Below are 21,978 nucleotides of genomic sequence, written 5' to 3' on the forward strand. Positions count from 1 at the left end.
TCTAGTCTTTTGGGATTTAAAAGAATTGTTATCTCATCCCAGTCTTACCTCCAGGTGTGGACCCTCTATTCTCAGAGCCCACTGTCTTGCCTTGTAGTTGCCTTGGCCCTTCATCTTTCCAGGCTCTGAAAAATGTCTCACCTATGTTTGAAGTCATTTTGCTCTGACTCTGGTATATCCCTCCTGGAGGTATCTGAGGTAATGAAAGTTTTTTTATCTTTCATTCCATTTTTCCTTATTTGATTTGATGCTTCCTACGTGTTTTTGGTCTAACATGGCATTTTTTTAATTTTTTTTTTTTTAGTAATTAATGATATCTTTCCACTTAAGTCTTCCTCTAATGCTTTATTGTGTTCTGGAGATGACATTGAGTTTACACCAGAGTGCAAGCTCTGACAGCAACTACCAAGGTAGAAAGGCTTTGTGTTTCACAGACCATAAGTCTGTGACCTAAGGATCAGCCTAGCTTATCACCATGGAAGGGCTTATCACCATGCATGCCTTTGCTGATGAATTATTTGGACACAAGCAGCTTATTGTATTTTGCCTCCACCTCGTAGGTGAAAGGAAGTTCCCAATTAACACACACAAGCCCTTTTTTCTCTTTGTCCCTATGTCTGCCCTATCCTACTTTATTTTAGGTTCCAACCTAAAGATTTAATATTATTGGAGCTAGAATGGACCTTGGAGACCATTTAGTCTAACTCCCTCATTTTAAACATGTGGAAACAGACCTAATGGGGAGAAGGCACTTTGTCTAAGGTCACCCAAAGAGTTAATGGCAGTAGAACTAAAACCCCAGTCTCCTAATTACTACTCCAGATCTCTGTCCATCGTAGCACACTCCCTACAATTCTTTTTTTTTTGCCTTTTATTTATTTATTTTCTTTTTTTGTTGTTTATTTAAAGGTTTCAACATTCATTTCCACAGAATTTTGAATTCCAGATTCTCTCCTCATCTCTCCCCTCCCCTCCCCCCGAAACGCCAAGCATTCGGATTACCTTTTCCACTGATCTGCCCTCCATTCTAACACCCCTCCCTTCCCTTATCCCCATCTTCTCTCTTGTAGGGCAAGATAAATTACTGTACCCCATTACCTGTATTTCTTATTTCCCAGTTGTATGCAAAAACAATTCTCAACATTTCTTCCTAAAACTTTGTTTTTCAACTTCTCTTCCTTCCTCCCTCCCCACCCATCCCCACTGAGAAGGCAAGCAATTCAATACAGGCTATATATGTGTAGTTTTGCAAATGACTTCCATAATAGTCATGTTGTGTAAGACTGACTATATTTCCTTCCATCCTATCCTGCCCCCCATTTCTTCTATTCTCTCTTTTGACCTTGTCCCTTCCCAAGAGTGTTTGCTTCTAATTGCTTCCTCTTCCCATTTGCCCTCCCTTCCATCATCCCCCCCACCCTGCTTATCCCCTTCTCCCCTACTTCCCTGCAGTGTAAGGTAGGTTTTCATACCAAATTGAGTGTGCATGTTATTCCTTCCTTAAGCCAAATGTGATGAGAGTAAGCTTCACTTTTTCCCTCTCACCTCCCCCTTTTTCCTCTCCATTGAAAAAGCTTTTTCTTGACTCTTTTATGAGATCATTTGCCCCATTCCATTTCTCCCAATATATTCCTCTCTCACCCCTTAATTTTTTTTTTTAGATATCCCTTCTTGTTCAACTCACCCTGTGCTCTCTCTCTCTCTCTCTATATATATATATAATATAATATTTATATACATATATACGTGTGTGTGTGTGTGTGTGTGTGTGTGTGTATAATCCCTCCAGCTTCCCAGATACTGAGAAAAGTTTCAAGAGTTACAAATGTTATCTTTCCTTGTAGGAATGTAAACAGTTCAACTTTAGTAAATCCCTTGTGATTTCTCTTTCCTGTTTACCTTTTCATGCTTCTCTTGATTCTTGTGTTTGAAAGTCAGATTTTCTTTTCAGCTCTGGTCTTTTCATCAAGAATGCTTGAAAGTCCTCTATTTCATTGAATGACTGCTTTTTCCCCTGAAGTATTATACTCAGTTTTGCGTAGGTGATTCTTGGTTTTAACCCTGATTCCTTTGACTTCTGGAATATATTCCACACCCTTCGATCCCTTAATGTAGAAGCTCCTAGAGCTTGTGTTATCCTGTTCGTATTTCCACAATACTCAAATTGTTTATTTCTAGCTGCTTGCAATATTTTCTCCTTGACCTGGGAACTCTGGAATTTGACTACAATATTCCTAGGAGTTTCTCTTTTTGGATCTCTTTCAGGAGGTGATCAATGGATTCTTTCAATGTTTATTTTGCCCTCTGGTTCTAGAATATCAGGGCAGTTTTCCTTGATAATTTCATGAAAGATGATGTCTAGGCTTTTTTTTTATCATGGCTTTCAGATAGTCCCATAATTTTAAAGTTGTCTCTCCTGGATCTATTTTCCAATGAGATATTTCACATTGTCTTCCATTCTTTTCATTCTTTTGGTTTTGTTTTGTAATTTCTTGGTTTCTTATAAAGTCATTGGCTTTCCTCTTCTCCTTTCTAATTTTTAAAGAACTATTTTCTTCAGTGATCTTTTGAACCTCCTTTTCCATTTGGCTTATTCTGCTTTTTAAAGCGTTCTTCTCCTCTTTGGCTTTTTGGACCTCTTTTGCGAATTGAGTTAGCCTATTTTTTAAGGTGTTATTTTCTTCAGCATTTTTTTGGGTCTCCTTTAGCAAGTTGTTGACTTGCTTTCCCTGCTTTTCTTGCATCGCTCTCATTTCTCTTCCCAATTTTTCCTCCACCTCTCTTACTTGATTTTCAAAATCCTTTTTGAGCTCTTCCATGGCCTGAGACCATTGCATATTTACTTTGGAGGTTTTGGAAGCCTTGACTTCCACTGAAAGTATGCATTGTTCTTCCTCATCCAGAAGGATGGAAGAAAATACCAATTCACCAAGAAGATAAGCTTCTGTAGTCTTATTTTTTTTCCCTTTTTTGGGCATTTTCCCAGCCAGTTACTTGACTTGTGAGTCCTTTGTCAAGAGGAGGGTATAGTCTGGGGACCTGTAAGTTCTTAGTTCCTCCAAGGTGGCACAATCAAGGGAGAGGAGTTTACTCCTCTCTTGGCCTGCACACTGGTTTGGGAGCAGCCAAAAACTTTTCTACCCAGAATCTGCAAGTAGCAGAATTCCCTCTCCCCAACCACCTCCAGCTCAGCCAGGCCAGTGCTCCTCCTCACCCTAGGACTTTGCTCAGGGCTGAGGTTCAGATCAACTGTTCAATTTCCCCAGGAGCCTTAGGCTGAGGGCTCCACAAATGGATACTGCTGCTGCTGCCACCACTGCTGCTGCCACCTGGGGCTGGGGCTAGAGGAGGACCCTGCTCCCTTCTCACCCAGTTGAAAAAGCCTTGTCACTGATCTTTGAAGTTGTCTTTAGTGTTTGCGGGTTGAGGGATCTGAAAACCTCTGCTGCTGCTGGGGATTCCACCCCCGAGGCCTGTTCTGGTTCTGTTCCTCCTGGTGCTGCCATGCTGCAGCCAAGGCTGGACTGCACTCTGCTCCACATCTGGTGCAATAGACCTTTCCTGTTGGAAAGGTTCCAGGCTACCTTGGGCTGGAAATCTTTCACTCCATCATTTTGTGGCTTCTGTTGCTCTAGAATTTGTTGAGTCATTTTTTACAGGTATTTTATGGGCTGTGGGGGAAGAGCTAAATTAGGTGTGTCTTTCTACTCTGCCATCTTGGCTCTGTCCCTCGCCCAGTTCTTTAGATGCTGTCAGACCAATTTGTTAACTTTATCAGTTCTCTGACTTCCCAACTTGGTTATGCTATGTCCTGTTGATTGAGAAAGAAGAAAGTCTGTAGCTTCATGCTCCTGCTTCTCCCAAACCTCCCATCAGAACAGCTAAAACCTAGTAACTGGACTAAGGCCAATTTCCTCTCTCTTATTTTTCCTGCTCACCCTCTAGGTGAGAATTTCATGTGTCATAAAGTAGCTGCCAAGGAGAAGTGAGCAGAGAATGCTGAAATGATCCAAGGTGAATAGTTCCTCATCAGAAAATTGTCAGTTAATAGATCTAGTGAGTGCTTATTTGGGCTCATCATTGGACTAAGTGCTGTGATATGAGAAATTGTCCCTGTCCTCATGGAAATTACAATCTAGTTAGAAAAATGGCTAATACACGTAAAATTATAATGAATGGTACATGTCCATATTTAATCAAGTGCTAAATTGTATGGTAAAGACCTTAAATGCTGGTCATTTAGAACAAAGGGTGATCAGTGAAGGCTAGAATAGTTGGGGAAATTTTCATAAAGGAAGTAGGAATGGCCCTTGAAGCCTGGTAGAATTGAGGTAAGGGGAAGGGAGACTGGTTTGAATTACATAGACCAGTATTGTCAGAGAATACTCGAAAGTTCTGATGTCAAGTGCCCTTTTTTTCATTCTTCATGACTGTTCCCTTGTAACAAACAACTTCAGACCAAGCTAAGTCAAGTCCAATGTTCAGATCAATAAGTGAACATTTACTGAGCACTTACTGTGTATGGGGTCCTGCAATAGTTACTGGGTCATGAGAGGATGAAGAGAAGTGTAAGGTGCCTCTATACAGTACTGGTAAGGGAGACAAGTTACATATGAAAAAAGTTAGCTAGAAATAAGGGTCCTATAGATGTGCCCCATGCCTACTTAACTTTAAACAATAAGAACTCAGAAGGGAGATAAATGTGAAGGCTTTATGGAGAAGGTAGGGCTTGAGCTGGCCTGGGAGGCTTTAGAAAGGCAAGTGGAGAAATACATCTGAGATGTAATGATGGGAAGGCCCATGGTCTGTTCATAGAAAGGAGACCCCTATGACTGGAACCTAAATATAGAGGAAGCAGAAATAGAGTTGGAAAGGTAGGGTCTGACCAGCTTTGAATACCAGGCAAGTGGTGAAACTCTTGAGTTGAAAATCAGAGCACAAAGCTTGGTCCCTGACCCTAAAGAAAGACTACTGAGTTCCTTTTCAAGGCAAATCTCTGAGTGAAATGGAAATGGGTCCAAGGGTTTGGTGGTGGAGGGTAGGGTGAGGAAATGCAAACCAAGGGTTAGTAGAAGTTGGGCAGAAAGTACTTAGATCAGGAACTGTGTGGCCAAAACAGCACTCTAAGAAATGCCCAGAGCAGGAGCTTAAATTAGAAAACTTTGACAAGGCTTAAAGTGATAGATGGTGCTGTAAGGGCTCCCTTGCTGTGCTTTCCACTGGGTATTTCCTCCAGAGCCAAACATAGTTGTGCTAGCTCATTATGGCCTGGTCTTGGGAGATCTTCATAACTGACACCCTACACCATACAATCAACAGGGCCTACAGCTCTTTCCTCTCACAACTTTCACACTGGTAAGACATTCCCTTTCAGTGGAGACTAAGATATTGGCCTGCAATCACCCCTAATAGCATTAGACAAATGGGGTTTCCCCACCATGCATGTGTCTGTATTTGTGTGTATGTGACATACTTTCTCTCTATGGCATCTACTCTTCCTATCTCACCTGACAATTCTCAACTGTGACTAGGAAATGCATCTGACCTCTCCATGTCCCATCCACTTCCCCCCAACTCTCCCAGAGATGAGGGCCAAACCTGACTCTCTCCTAGAATGACCATCACCAGCCATTCCTCAGTGGCTCTGCTGCCTGTTTCTTCTTAATTGCCTCTTGTCCCCAAGTAAAAAGATTTCTAGTTTGGGTCTTAGCTTAGAAGCATCTGAGGAAGATGCCTTGTAGCTGCTTGAGTCTCTTTCCTGGACAAGACCTACCAGCATGGAACCCCATTGCCATGTTTCCCTGCCACAGGTCTCTCTACCCCCAAATAACCCAGAGCACCACAATTAAGTACAACAATCTCCTCTCAATTATCCACATGTGGCTTTGTGGACTTAGTGAAGCAAGTAACATAACTTCAGCCTAATTTTCTTCTTTTCTGGAACACTTTCCATTCTGGTCAGTTTAGATATGCTCAGAGAAAGCACATTTGTTTAAATATTAACCTTTGAACAAAAGGAGTATAATTAAAATTGTACAGGCGAAAGCTCTGGGCTGGGAGTCAGGAGTTCTGGATTATGTTTCTGGATCTGCCACTAATTTATTGTGTGACCCTGAGCAATTAATTTGCCCTTTCTGGCACTCAGTTTCCCCATCTTCAAAACAAAGACACTAAACCAGATGATCTCTAAAGACTCTTTTGTCCTCTATTCTAGAATTAAAGTGTACCTGCCCTACCTATAGGCTCAGAATTTAAAGGAACCTTAGAGATCTTCTAGTCTAAGCTATATCCAACCAAAAAGCCCCTCTACATCTCTTACAAATGATCACCTGCCTTCCTGTTGAAGACCTCCAGGGATGGGAATTCATGACTAATTGTCAAAAGGTTTCTGTGAACATTAAGCAAAAAAGTCCACCTTCCTATCACTTTTCAGCCATTTCTCTTAAGTCCAGCCCTGAGGGACAAGCAAGGCAATCCTTCTACATGTCAGCTCCTCAAATATCTGAAGACACCATATCCTCCCAATTCTTCTCCCTAGTTCCTTCAATCAACCCTCATTTCTTTCCCCTTTTTGGTTATCCTCCTCTGGACTTGCTCCTGTTTCTCCATGACTTCCATAAATGTGGATCCCCAAACTGAACAGGTGTATTCTGACCAGAGCAGACCTTTCTCCTTCCAGTCACTAATCAGATATACAAATGGATCTGTGAGCTTATTGATGTTGGTCAACAAACATTTATTAGATGCTTAAGCATTTAATAATGCTAGATACTGTGCACTGTTGATGTTCCCTCCAATGTGGCAGATGACAACCCATCCATGCTTGCCAATCCTATATTAACTCCTATTCGTATCCTTCCTTAAGACACACCCAATGAATTGGGGCCCTTCCTCGCTTTCTCTTGGCATCATAAGGATACCAGGGGAGCCCATATGTCCATTGGTTATTGCTCTTCCCTTATGACTACCCTATCTTTTTGGGTCATTTCTTTGTTGTCATGCTTTACTCTGATTCTTCATAGTTCCTTATTTGCTATGGATTATAGTCTATTCATACCCATTATGTGTTTCTCCATTGCTTTCTGATTCTAATTTTTATTTCTCCAGAGACTATAATGTTTTGTGACTTTTATGCTTTTCTTTGCATCCCCCAATCTTAGCACACTGCTTATCATATAGTAGGTGCTTAATAAATGCTGTTGACTTTCTGACTGGCTTATAGCCATACAATGATACTGGTAAAATATTAATATTAAAAGATGTTTCTTTGGATTTTGGCCATCTTTGTCACCCTGTTGATTCTTATTGTTAAGTTTGCTAAAACCTTCAGATAGTCTGCCTTAAGGTCTCCCTTATTTTTTTTAACTCAGTTTTATATTTATCCCTTTTATTTTAGTCTGCTGCCATCTTTTTGGATCTTGATTCTGTTATCCAGTGTATTTGGGCCCAAACACAAAATCCGAACGATTCATTCCAAAAAAGCAAGACCGTGTAAATGAGATGTTAGTCACTACTTTATATTATCTGCTACTCTGAACTGTTCACATTATGATGTAGCTCCCATTTGTGCAGATCATTGAGCATTCCCCATAATGGATAACCATCTGCTTGTGGGGCCCAAGTAGAAGCCCTAACAGATCTGGTGTCTACCCTCTGGGAGAGCATATACTAATAATTCATTCTGGTTTGGTAGAACTCAGGTCCATTTTCCTGATATACAAAATGGAGGCTGGTACTCTAATAGTGGGTGCCAGGGATCTCTTAGTGACCTATATACGCTGCTTGATTTTGTGACCTTTGCCCCCACTGCCACCTGTGTCTGCTCCCAGGTAGGCAGAGACATGCACAGGTGTAATGCTAGCAATTAGATTTTGCCCAAGGGCTCTCAGGCTTGGGAAAATGTGTGTGTGTGTATGTGTGTGTGTGTGTGTTTGCAACCTTGGCTCTCCCAGTACTCTTTCTGCTCCTTTCCCCACCTTACTCCCACCCAGAGAACAGTAAGTTTGCCTTTCCAGTTAGGTACTACCCCAAGTGAGTGGCCTCAACATAGGGTGGAGTGAGAGGTGAAGGAAACGAGGGTCACTCTATTATCAGACAGGTGCCAAACTTGACTTCTCACACACTATATATGCCTAATAGCCCTAGCTGAGCAGCCAGTGGGTACGCACACACCCACACATACATATACACCATGGGGCGCTCAGAGTTGGTGGTCTTCAGCCTGATCTGTTGCCTAGCAGCTGCTAGTGCAGCAACGGTAAGTAGAGACTGAAGATAAATAGAAGAATTCTTTGGTGATGGGGACTGGGACAAATGACTTGAAAAATAGGCTGTTTTATTTCTTCCTCTTCTTGAAAGTCAATAATATATAATAATGATAGTTTATATTCTATAATGCTCTGATCCGTTCTTCCCTACAACTCTATAAAGTAATTAGTAACAAAATGACTGTTACTCCCTTTTAGGGATGGGAAAACTGATTACTCAAAGGTAAGATTTGCTCACAATCACCCAACTAGTAATTGGTGCAAGGCAGGACTGAAACCTAGGTTTTTTGCTCCCAGTGTTTTGCCCTTTTTATTGTGCCATTCCAATTTCTCAATCTTCCAATGTACCTCTCCCTAATCATAGAACTTCAGAGTGGTAAAATACTTCAGCAGGCATTTAGTTCAGCTCATGCTAGAGCAAGAAATCTTGCCGCAATCTACCTACCTGACCTAGTCTGTGCTTGAAGATATCCAATGAAGAGCTACCTGCTATGTCCTGAAGCTGCCCCCATCATATATGAAAAGGGTGACCTTATTCTTCATCTCAGGGTACCCTTTTCTCAGGTCCATTCCTCTTCTAAGATACTCCTGATCTTATCTGTATTACTCTGAAACTGGGATGTTTAGGAAAGAGAGGGAGAAGCACTCACTATTGAACAGGTTCCTCTGTTCATTGAGTACATTTACCAGTTGGTCAAATTTTCTGAGGGGAGGGAGGAAGAAAGAAAGGGAGGAAAGAAGGAAGGAAAGAAATAAGGGACAGAAGGAGGGAGGGAGGGGAGTCAGAGGACAGATGGAAAGGTTGAAAGAAGGTAGATGGGAAATATGACTGTAGGCTGAGTGACCCTTTGGCCTCTAGTCTGGATCTTCCTCTTATTAATAAGAAATTAGGTAGTGGAGGATGGGAAAGTAGACACTTGCAACATCCACTGAACAGATGTTAGAAGCAACAAGGTCTCCTCCCCCATCTTTACTTGAGTCCCAGGGCTTCCTTGTTTCATGGGATGGGGGTGTCTTCAAGATGGCACCCCAGTGGGGCAAAATCACCTCCACCATCAAGAGGAAACTGGGGAACCTGCCTGACTAATCTTTGGGAGTTGAGGAAGGAATCAGCAGTGTTATGAGCTCTTGGACACTGACCACTCAGATCCAGAATCACAGAATTTTATAATTTGAAGTGACATGAGAAGTCATCTGGCCCAACCCATATCACTCATATCTGAGCAGGAGTCCCCTCTGTATGATCCCTGAGAAGTGATCTAGCATGTGCTTGGAGACCTCTAGAAAAGGGAAACCTTCCACTTCCTCAGATAGCCCCTTCCACTTTAGACACTTTTTCTCTTCCACAGAGCCCAAACCTTTCTCTCTACAACTTCTCCCCATTCCTCCTAGTTCTGCCCTTTTGGTTACACAAAAAGTCTGATAATCCCACTTCCACATAATTGCCCTAGAAGACAGCCATTATATGTCCCTTAAACCTCTTCACCAGGCTAAACATTTAATTTAATGAACATTTTAGAATGCTTAATACTTTTGAGGTACCATGGATACAGAAAAGTTTACAGTCTACAGGTTATAATCCCTAATTCCTATCCCACTTTATATCTTTTGTTCTCTCAACTCCTGCTCACAAAATCATTGGACTTTAGAGTTAGAAGGGACTTTAGAAATCCTATAATCCCATTCCCTTATCTTCCAAATAAAGGAAACAGGGAAAGGTGGGGAAGGGTAATGACTTGTCCAAAATCATAAAGGTAGTATAGAGCAGAGTTGGGATTGAATTCAAGGTCTTTCACTCCCAATTCACGGCTCTTTCCATTACCCTAGATCTTCTCTGTAACGTGATCTGAGCCTCCTGGTTGACTTGGTTGCATCCCTCCTAAAATGCAACACCCAAAATTGTACATAGTATTCCAGACTGAGGAGAGAACAGAAAGAGCCACCATCTCCCTCGTTCTTGACACTGTGTATCTATTAATGCAACCTAAGATCATATCAGCTTCATTGGCTGCTACATACAGTGCAGACTCATACTGAGTTTGTAATCTACTCATCTGCCCCCACCCCAGTTATTTTTCATGAGAGCTTCTTTCTAGCCACATCCACCCCCTATCCACCCTTTCCATACATAGGCACTGACTTTTTTCTTATCCCAAACGTGACTTTACATGCATGTTCAATTCATCCTTAGATTCAGCCCATTATTTCAGCCTAAATTAACAGATGTGTTTCTCCCACCTTCCTCTGATCTCCATTCACAGCAGCACTAGCCTAGCGAATCCTTTATCAACTCTCCTTTGACTATAATAATAACCACTTAATTTGTCTCACTGTTTCTAGTCTCTTCCCTGCTTTATTCAGTCCTCCACACCATTGACTGACAATCTTCCTAAGGCATGAGTCTGCCCATGTCACTTCCCTGTTCAAAAGCCCTCAGGGGCTCCCTATGGTCTCCAGGATGAAATTTCAGATCCTCAGCCTGGCGTTTAAGGCCCTCCACATTTTTTACTCCTATCTACCTTTCTAGCCTTATTTATTTTTATGTCCCTTCAGGATTTAGAGCTGCACAAGATCTCAAGATCATCTTGTTCTATGTCCTCATTTTGCAAATGAGACAACTGAGATATTAGAGAAAGTGCCTTGCCCAGAGTTAACACAGCAGAACTGGGATTCTAACCAGATCTCCTGATAGTAAAACTGGTGCTTTTCCCAATATGTTTTACTGAAAGTTAGGGGCAGCCTTTCTTTTAGAAATCCTCTACTACAAACAACTAATATCTGGAGCCTGGGATCTTGATAACCCAGTAAGTAATAATGTCCCAAGACCAGGTAGAATTTTCCTGGTGTCAGTCTAGGGTCAATCTACTACACTTTAATTTTTAAAAATTAGTTTAGCAGATAGGTGTCATTAGTGGGAGCAGTCTGGAAGATCTGAGTCTCAGACACTGTGACTCAGCTGTGTGACCCTGGGCAAGTCACTTAACCTCGGTTTGCTTCAGTTTCCTCAACTGCAAAATAGGGGTAATAGCAAGACCTACCTTGCAGGGTTGTTGTGAAGATCAAAGGAGATAATATTTGTAAAGTACTTTGAACAGAAGGTGATATATAAATACTCCTTTCCATCCTTTCTAGTTGGGAGCAGTCTACACGGAGGGGGGCTTTGTTGAAGGCGTCAATAAGAAGCTGAATCTCCTTGGTGACTCAGTGGATATTTTCAAGGGCATCCCCTATGCTGCTCCCCCCAAAGCCCTGGAAATCGCTGAGCGCCACCCTGGATGGCAAGGTGAGAGAGTAGAAAACACCAAGTTATAGGAGGGGATCAATTCCATGAGGCAGGGGGCCCATCCAGTTTTAGACTTATTTCTCCCTTTTCCTTATAGGAACCCTGAAGACCAAGCAATTCAAGAAACGATGCCTTCAAGCCACCATCACTCAGGATGACACCTTCGGCAGTGAAGACTGCCTCTACCTCAACATTTGGATCCCGCAGGGAAGGAAGCAAGGTTGGGCTGGAGGAAGGGAGATAGGCCAGTGGGAAGTGCAGCCTGTCTACACTGGCACAGAAACCCTCTCTTTTCTAATCTTTTCTTTTCCACCTAGGATGAAAGAACTCTGGAATTCTAGATCTTCAAACAGATTTAGTCTATTTCCTGAAATTCAATTCAATAAACAGTTATTAAGTACCTGCTTAAAAATGAATGAAACCCTGTGTAATGCACTAATGACAGATTAAAAATAGCACAACCCCTCTCCTAAAGGAACTATCTAATGGGGATGGGGTGGGATATAGATATACATGACAGATAGAAGAATAAATTCCAATAAATTCAAGAGAAGTCCAGGCAAAGTGCTGTGAGGAGGGAGAGCAATCATTTTCCTCTGGGGTTGGTCTTGGAAAGTTTTATAGAGATGGTACCTGAGTTTGGCTTTGAAGGAAAGGGGAGGCATCAGTAGATAGATGGATGCGTAGCTGAAGAAAAAGACTCTATTCTGTGGGGATGGGGTGAGCAAAAACATGTAGGCAAGAAAGGAAAGGCAAAAATAGAGCATGACAAGTAGTCCAATTTGGCTGGAACAGTATGTGAAAGGGATGGGTATGACATAAAGATGGAAAAGTAGGGTGGAACCAAATTGTGAAGAGCCTTGAGTTTCATGGTCAGAAACTTATACTGTATTCATTAGGCAGTGTAGAGTTACTGAAGGTTGGCTTCCTGGTGCCAGGAAACCCAGAGACTAGAGGAAGAGGTTGGGATTAGAAGGATGAGCCTGGGTTGTACAGTCCAAAGAAGAGTATATGACTGAGCTGAGCAAGGTCTGCTTGTTTCTGATGCCAGGACTAAGATTTTTTTCTTAAAATAATTAATTAATTGATTGATTTGGTCAGCTCAGGTTTCTTAAAAGCATGGTGGAGAAGAGTCGTCTTACAAATCACCAGCAGGATAGTGTCCATCAGTTTTCAGAGTGGTAGAAAGTTGTTTTCTAAAGTTACTGTATCTTGTATTAATTTCTCCCAAACCAGATCTAGAGTCACCAAAGGAAACAAACGCAGGACTGAGATTCTTGAGAATACCCTCTGCTCCCTGTCTAGTCTCCTGAGCAGCGAAGCCTTCATCCCAGGTTCCCAGCCCCTAGAGCCAACATTCCCTCCCTTCTATTCTCCCATGAGAGGCTTCAGCCTGTGCTTGGGACCACAATGCCACATACAGCATAGCCTTTTTCTTTCTCTCTGCAGTGTAAAAAGGCTTAGCCCTAGCTAATACCTTCCTTCCCCAGTATTAGTCCAGTTCTCTCCTTAGCTCTGGTTCTCTCTTGGTTCTTTCTTTAGTTTCCAGCAACCTGCCAGTCATGATCTGGATCTATGGTGGGGCCTTCCTGATGGGGGCAGGCCAAGGTGCCAACTTTCTGAAGAATTACCTCTATGATGGGGAGGAGATTGCCACCCGAGGAAATGTCATTGTGGTCACCTTCAACTACCGTGTTGGTCCCCTGGGCTTCCTCAGCACTGGAGACTCCAACCTGCCAGGTACTTGCTGGCCCTTTAAGGTCTTGGAGGAGGGAGACCAAAGAGTGGGGCAGTTATTTTATTCCACACAAGTTTTTTGCCCTGTAGGAGCTGACTTCACTTTCTGGGTAGCTGTTCATATCCCTATTTTCTTGAACCTAACAATTTATAAAAGTGTCACTATTATGTAAAATCCTAGAATTCCAGGGATGAGGGAAAGGGACTAAAGTTATAGGAGTCATAGAATGTTACAGTTGGAAGGGACTTGAAATAACATGTGGCCAAGTCCACTAGGGAGACTGAGGCCAACAGAACCACCCTGCGGTCAGTCAACAAGCATTTATTAAGTGCTTATCATGTGCCAGGCAATGTTTTAAAGACTGGAGATACAAAAAAGGACAAAAACTTGGTCCCAGCTCTCATGGAATCACATGAATGGCAGAGTGGAAAGAGCACTGGACTTGGAATCAGGAAGACTCATCTTCATGAAGCCAAATCTGGCCTCAGACATTTGCTGAATGACCCTGGGCAAGTCATTTAACCCTGATTGCCTCAGTTTCCTCGTCTGTAAAATGAGCCAGAGAAGGAAATGGCAAACCCCTCCAGTATCTTTGCTAAGAAAATCCCAAAACAGAGTCAAGAAGCTTGAGAAATGACTGAAGCAACTGAACAACAAGAACACATAGGAGATATATACAGTGTAAATTGAAGGTAATCTCAGAGTGGAAAGCACTAACAGCGAGAGGGATGGGGAAATGCTTCCTAAAGAAATTGAGGTTTGAGTCAAAGGAAGCCAGGAAAACCAGGAGGAGGAAGAGCTTTCAAGGCATGGGGTGTAGAAGTGCCCAGAGTTGGAAAGTGGAGTATCTGTTCTGCGTTAGGAGCAGCAAGTGAATCAGTGAAGTTGGATTGTAGAATTCACAGTGGGGATTAAAGTATTAGAAGAGTAGAAAGGTAGGAAGGGATCAGATTGTGATTTCATGTTGCAACCTGGAGGTAAAAGGGAGCCACTAAAGTTCACAGAGTAGGAGGAGAGGGGTGATATGGTCAGATCTGTGCTTAGGAAAATCACTTTGATTGAATCCAAACTTCACAGAACAAATCTCAAGGTCATCTGGTCCTCTAGGTCCTCAAGTGCAGCCCTTTGACAGAATCCAAACTTCACAGAACAAATTGGATTCAGCCAAAGGACTGCACTTGAGAACCTAGAGGGCCACCTGTAGCCTCAAAGCTACTGGTTCCCCCACCTTGGCCTACGTTAAGATGCTAAGAGTGCTGAAAAGAAGATGTATATGAGATATGTGATAGTGGAAATGACAGGATTTAACAACAGTTTGGCTATGTGGGGTGTTTATGTGAGGAGCTGAGGATGACACAAAGGTCACAGGCCTGGGTGACTGGGAGGAAAGTGACGTCCTTGAGAGTGATAGGGAAGCTTCAGAAGAGGGGAGGGTTTAGGGGGAAAAATAAAGAATTCGATGCTGATTTCTGAGATACCTATGATACATCCATTTTGAGATGTCCAAAAGTCAGTTAACATTTCAGACATGGAGCTCAGGAGAGAGATTAGGGCTACACATGTTGATTTGGAAACCTAGCTTGATTTGGACAGGCTCAGCACCAAATTGGTTGCCAGGGGATGAATTTCTTAGCCGTTAAGAACTCTTTAAAACCACCTATATTACTAAGTCCTAGAAAAAACTGTGATCTTTGTTAGAGGAGTGGGTACACTGCCAGATGAAACCACAGGTTACATATATGTATATAAGTACATCTTCATATGTATGTATGTATATGTGTATGTACACACACATATATATGTTTGTACATATTTAGACAAGACATAACCTTGGATAAGTCGCTTAACCTCTCTAGGTCTCAGTTTCCTCATCTGTAAAACGAGGGGGTTGGACTAAACGATTTCTATGGTCCTTTCCAGATCTAACTCTATGATCCTATGTCTATGTACATGTGTACACATGTATGTATATATGCTTGATGTTAAAAAAATGGAAATACCATTGCATGGCTCTGGAGGAAGCCTGGTCTGCTTGTTTCTGAGTGACTAGTGTTGCTCAGTGTTCTCTTTTTGTTGCCCTTTCCTAGCCCCTCAGCAGAAATTCCCTCATTCTAGGTCCCCAGTCCTACCACAATGTGTATGTATGTATATATGCATACAGATCTAGCAACAAAGGGCAGAAGAGGGCAAAAAGTGAAATCTGGAGGCCTGATTCTGCCCTCCAGAGACTATCTTCCAAAAAGCAAAGTCTTAGTCTGAAATTTTAGTTGAGGTTCCTTCACCTGGGAGGAGGAAGAGGAGGAGGAGGAGAAGGAGAGGGGTTGTTAGATAACTAGACTGGATAGGGTGGACCTGGAGTCAGGAAGACCTGAGTGTAAATATGGCCACACTTACTGACTGTGTCATTTAGCCTCTATTTGCCTCAATTTCCTCAACTGTAAAACAAGGAGGATGAAAATAGCATCCACTTTACAGGGTAGTCATGATGATTAAATATTTATAAGGCACTTAGCACCATGCCTGCACATAGTAGGTGCTTAACAAATGCTTATTTACTTCCTTTCTTTTTTCCCCTGTCAGGTAACTTTGGCCTCTGGGATCAGCACATGGCTATTGCATGGGTGAAGAGAAACATCGCTCTCTTTGGTGGGGACCCTGACAACATTACCATCTTTGGGGAGTCAGCTGGTGGGGCCAGTGTCTCCCTTCAGGTCTGCTTCAACTCTCCCTCCCTCCGTCCCTTGCCCTTTCCTAGGCTCCCATAGTTCCACTGTTCTCCAAAGGGGTTGGGGGAGAGGACATGCTCCTGTTCGAAGCCCCATTCTGCCGTCCTGGGTGTGAGCTATGCAAGAGGGAAGAAACAAGGAGGGAGAGGGATTGATGGAAGGCTCATCTCAGGGAAGGATGGGGTTCCTGAGGTCCCACTTCATCTTGCCCTAAGACAGGAAGCATAAATTGTGACATAGTCTGCTTACTGCCCTCTCTATGTCATGGCTTCCAAGTGAAAAATGGGAAGAGAAGAGAGTGGGAGGAAGAGAAGAAAGAAGGGAGAGGAGTGAGAAGGAAGAAGAGGGAAGTAGAAAAGGGACCAAGGGATAGGGAACTTCGGGTCCCAACTGAACCAGTGCCTTCATGTTGTAGACTCTAAGCCCCCACAGCAAGGGGCTCATCAAAAGAGCCATCAGTCAGAGTGGTGTGGCCACGAGTCCTTGGGTCATCCAGAAAAACCCCCTCCTCTGGGCCAAAACGGTAAGAAACCTGAGTCTAGAAGCCATCTCTGCCCCACTGGGGTGGGGCTGGGCATCTCAGCTGGTCTGTATTTTCAGTCTTGATGCTTCCTTCATTTACATGTAATATGAACAACACTTGCATTACTTATTGCATGCCCAGAAATCTTTCTCCAAACTCAGGAGACACTACTAGGTCAGATAAACTATCCTAGTCTAAAAATATACTGGTTGAGCTCTTCTCCCAGGTATCCATCCTCTCCCTTCTCCAGTCTTCCTTAAGGATGGGAGAGAAACTTGCCACTCAAGGCTGAAGATTCTAGGGAAGTGGTTCCTCTTACCAACAGGTTGCCAGCAAGGTGGGATGCCCAGTGGATGATACTGCCAGCATGGCCAGCTGTTTGAAGATCACTGATCCCCGAGCTCTGACTTTGGCCTATAAGTTGCCTCTGGGTGGCACAGAATGTGAGTGGGGACTGTTTAGCAGTGGGGGGGGGCAGCATGGTGCATATTTGCTGTCCAAATTCTCTCTGAGCCTCAGTTTCCCTTCTTTGCTAGATGAGTGGGCGGGATGAAGCACTTTCTAAAGTCCCCCCAACTGCTAACATTCTTGTTCTGAGAGACAGTTTTGAGTAACTCAATCATAAATGAGGATAGAACATTACTATTCATAATACTTATAAGCAACATAAAATACCAACAATGTGGTTCATTTTGTTTATAACTAACTGCACCAAAAATATTAATAGTTTGGATTTCTGTAGAGCTTTTTTTCTTGCAGATTGCCAGGCATTTATTTAACTATTGTCTCAATGATCACAATTATCTATTTAGTACCCCAGGATCAGTATAATGAATAGTTCTTTGATTCCAAAGACAGAATGAAACAAATCATCTTAGTCTGCAATAAGAGGGATTTATTTTAGACATAAATTGAAGGAAAATTACACCCCATCTCTGAAACACACCCACCTCCCTGAAAGGCAGAGAGAGGGACTAGATGGACCTGAGAGGGCCTTCCAACCACCTCATGTTTCTCTTTGACCTGTCCCAGACCCTGTGCTGCATTATCTGGCTTTTACACCAGTCATTGATGGAGACTTCATTCCTGACGATCCAGTCAACCTCTTTGCCAATGCGGCTGACATTGACTACATCGCTGGCACCAACAGCATGGATGGCCACTTATTTGCCACTGTGGATATGCCCGCCATTGACAGGAGTTTCCAGAAAATCACAGAGTGAGTAACTGTGAGACCTCCACAAGGTCAGGTCTACTGTATGTGTAAGGGGATGCCTATGGAGCAGTGAACACAAGGGAAACTCCGTGAGTTTTTTTTTTCACTCAAGAGTAAGCATTTCTATGCCCAACCTTGTGGTAGGCATTGAAGAAGAAACAGGTGAATAAGATTGTGTCCCTTCCCTCCGGAATTTTGCAATTCAACTGGAGAAAGAAGACAAATAGACAAGCAGCTAATAAAAGCAGATCAAGACAAGAAAAGATGAGTGTTGATTGGCAAATAAGTAGAATGGACAATGAGTGCTCTAGAATTTCTGAGGCATGGTGGAGAGATCATTCTAGGTTGGTGTGGTTAGGAGTTAAGATTTTAACTAGATCTTGAGGGATGCTGGGAGGGAATTCCAAGCAAGTACTTGAGAAAAGGTATGGAGATAGGAAAACGTATTAATGTTTGGAGAACCAGGAGACCTGAGCTGGTTATCATTCTAGAATTGGACTAGGTCACAGAAAAACATTGGACTTTTCTGGAGGGTAGCCCAGCATGCTTCCAGGGGCCTGAGTTGGGAACCTATTCTAATGGCATCTTTTTCAGGGGAGATGGGGGAAAAGTCTAAGACTTTGGACTTTCTGTTCTTAAGCCTGGTCACTTAGATATATGCTCAGTTAGTTCTGAGAAGGGTATCTGATCAAAGAAAAAGGAAAGGGACCTATATGTACAAAGATTTTTATAGCAACTCTTTTTGTGGTGGCAAAGAACTGGAAATTGAGGCGATGCCCATCAATTGGGGAATGGCTGGACAAGTTGTGGTATATGATTGTGATGGAATACTATTGTGCTATAAAAAATGACAAGTAGAATGGTCTTAGAAAAACTTGGAAAGACATATGAATTGATGCGATGTGAAGTGAGCAGAACCAGGAGAACACTGTATACAGTAGTAGTAGTAGCAATATTGTATAATGATTAACTGTGAATCACTTAATTTTTCTCAGTAATACAATGATTCAAGTCAGTTCTGAAGGATTTATGATGGAAAGTGTTATACACCTCCAGAGAAAAAACTGATGGAGTCTGAATGTAGATGGAAGAATACTTTTTAAAATTTTCATTATTTTTTTGTTCTGTTTTCTTTCACATGACAATATAGAAATAGGTTTTGCATGACTGCACATGTATTATCTATATCAAATTGTTTATCTCTTCAAGAAAGGGAGAGGGGAAAGAGGTAAGGGAGGGAGGGAGAGAATTTGCAACTCAAAATTTAAAAGAAAGAATTTTACATATAAGTGGGAAAAAATAAAATATTTCATAAAAATAGAAAAAGGATATAGGTTTGTGTTTAAAAAAAAGAAAGATATCTGGTCCTGACTATGCTTACTTTTTCACTGTAGTAAAGATTTTTACAAGCTGGTCTCTGGACTCACCATAACAAAAGGCCTTCCTGGTGCCAATGCCACCTTTGACTTCTACACCCAATTCTGGAGCCGAGACGCATCCCAAGAGACAATGAAAAAGACTGTGGTGGACTTTGAGACTGACATCCTCTTCCTGATACCCACAGAGATTGCCTTGGCCCAGCATAGTGCCAATGCCAAGTGAGAGCATCCTGCTGGTGTAACTCAATCTAGGGGGCACAGTGGTAGAGGGCTCCTTTTGGACATCTCTGCCTGTCCAACTGTTTTTCTGAGGTCTTTTCCTGAGTCTTCCACTAGTTAGCCATGCCTCATTTTAAGCACACTGTAACCTTCCTAGGCTTCACTTTATTTCTCTATAAAATGAGGAAGCTGGCCTAGCTAATTTCCCAAGATGTTTTTTGCCTCTGCAATTCCATGTCCATATTTAAATTCTTCTTAAAGTCTAACTTTAATGTCCCTGTTCTTTCCGATTGGAGAACACAGCTAGAGGCCATCCTCTATACATCAGCTGTATAGTGAAAGGCCTAAGGCTGGTCCTTAACTTTCTCTTCCTTAGTCTGAATAATTCCAGTTCCTTTTGAATCTGAAGTGAATTTCACAAACTCTTACATTACGTTAAGCTCCAGCCCATTCTTTCCCAGCCCCTTCTTAGATCCAACGTCCCCCCTCTTGACTGGACTGTCCCAGGTAAGTCCCCACACACCAAATTTATTTCATTGAATCCCACAGGAGTGGCAGAACTTATAGCTACCTGTTCTCCCATCCTTCTCGAATGCCTATTTATCCTAGCTGGATGGGGGCTGACCATGCTGACGACCTCCAGTATGTCTTTGGCAAGCCCTTTGCTACACCCTTGGGTTATCGGGCCCAGGATCGAACTGTCTCTAAGAACATCATTGCCTACTGGACTAATTTTGCCAAAACTGGGTAAGGTCTGGGGGTGAGTCCTAGGGGGCAGCTTCACCACTGGATTCTAGGATTGATCAGTAATTCCTAAACAGGAGGTGGGGGGGTAAATTTTAAGATTACTGATTAAAAAAATTAAATTTATAAGCCACCTGAACAACACCCCTGAAACCTGATCGCACTGGGGCTTTTTTGCTTTTCTTAAAGGGACCCCAACGTAGGCAATTCTGAAGTCCCTACCCAATGGGATCCTTATACTGCACAGAATGGCAACTACCTAAACATCACCAAGAAACTTGATACCAGCTCGATGAAACAGCATCTGAGAACCAATTTCCTGCGATTCTGGACTCTCACTTATCAGGCCCTTCCCACAGTGACCAAAGAAGACAGAGTTCCTGAGGATGACGTCCTGGTACATATGGCAGCTGACTCTTGAGGTGACTGCTCCATTCCCCACAGTGGTTGACTTCATGTAATCCCCAAATTTATCCTGTGTCCACTCACCAGGAAGTCCAGTGCCCACGAGGGCCAGGATCCAGCAGTGCCTATGTGGCTCTCTCTCTGCCCCTTCCCCCTTACTCCCTTAAATAAAATCTTGTCACTATCTATCATGCCTCCTACTCTTACTCTGAGGCAAGAGTATTTAACCTGGGATTTCAAGTTCACAAATTTGGTTTTAAAAAATATTTTGATGAATTGCATTTCAATATAATTGGTTTCCTTTGGAATTCTGTGTTTTATGCATTTTAAAACATTGAGATTAAAACATACACAGGCTTCACCAGACTCACAAAAAATTAAGAACCCTACCCTAAGGGAATCCACTCTAGAATGAGGTTAGGTACCTGGATGAGCACAATTTTATAAATCCTTCAGGCTCTGCCTACACCTGCTTCAGTGGGCAGAAAAGAGGACCAGGCCAAAAAGTCTTTGAAGACTCTAAGGTAGTGTTTAGTTGGGCACTATTGGATGATCACCTGGAAAAATCTACTGTAAGACAAGGTGGATGGAGTGGGTGAGGGAGGACTCCATGGTGACTCCCACCTTGTGTCTGGGACACTGGGGAATTGGTGGCAACAGATGGAAATATGAAAAGCTAAGAAGATTCCTCCTGCTGACCATGAAGATACTTGAAGCACTGGATCTCTAGAGCAGGGGATGGAGACAGAAGGCACCCTGAGGCCCAAGATGAAACTGACCTATTGGGCTTTTCTCAATTGGGAATAGCTGTATTATGAACACTCTGCCCAGTGGTCGGGTCTACTTTGGGGAGGTGGCCCAGCCTGCAGAGTAAGGTGATAGAAGACACACTAGGAAGGGGGTAAGCAGGTAAGGGGTGGGGGGTGGGGGGCGGAGGTTAAGAGAAAGGGCATGGAATCGGTAACACAAAAACCCAATTTCAAGTCTCAGCTCTCTCACTGGTTCACTACAATCCCTCTTCTGTTCTATCAATTTCAAATCCCTCTAAAACCATACTGAGTTGTCTCCTCCTTCACTCCAATCTCTAAAGAAAAGATAGCCTTCCTCTTCATCACAGTTAACCCTTCTACTATACTCTTGATCCCATGCCCTCATCTTTCTTCAGCAGATTGTCACTACCATGGTTCCCATTGTAAGTCTTTTCCTTTCTACTGGTGCCTACAAATATGCCCAAATGTCCCTATTCTTAAAACACCCTCACTTGAGTCTACATACCTACTAGTTATCCTTTATCTTTCCTCCTCTTTTCAGCTAAAATCCTGGAAAAAAGTCATCTCAGTGCTTTCCCTTCCTTTCTTTGTGATCTCTTCAAAATACCTGGCAATCTGACTTGAGACCTCATCAGTTGAAACCATCTCCAAAGCTACAGTGATCTCTGAATTGCTAAATCCAAGTCTTCTCTCAGTCCTCATCCTCTC

General features: G+C 42.7%; 1 protein-coding gene across 1 annotated transcript; it reads left to right on the plus strand.

The window, feature by feature from the left end:
• Positions 1–1,811: 1,811 nt before the first annotated feature.
• Positions 1,812–20,673, plus strand: CEL (carboxyl ester lipase). Its single transcript, XM_072632824.1, has 11 exons — positions 1,812–8,257; positions 11,400–11,550; positions 11,648–11,770; positions 13,093–13,290; positions 15,869–15,999; positions 16,430–16,537; positions 16,863–16,980; positions 17,570–17,756; positions 19,148–19,351; positions 19,901–20,098; positions 20,285–20,673. The coding sequence occupies exons 1-11, from the start codon at positions 8,192–8,194 to the stop codon at positions 20,514–20,516; spliced, it is 1,716 nt and encodes a 571-aa protein (XP_072488925.1). The 5' UTR covers positions 1,812–8,191; the 3' UTR covers positions 20,517–20,673.
• Positions 20,674–21,978: the final 1,305 nt, after the last annotated feature.

This window comes from Notamacropus eugenii, chromosome 1 (genome assembly GCF_028372415.1).
Source record: "Notamacropus eugenii isolate mMacEug1 chromosome 1, mMacEug1.pri_v2, whole genome shotgun sequence".
NCBI lineage: Eukaryota > Metazoa > Chordata > Mammalia > Diprotodontia > Macropodidae > Notamacropus > Notamacropus eugenii.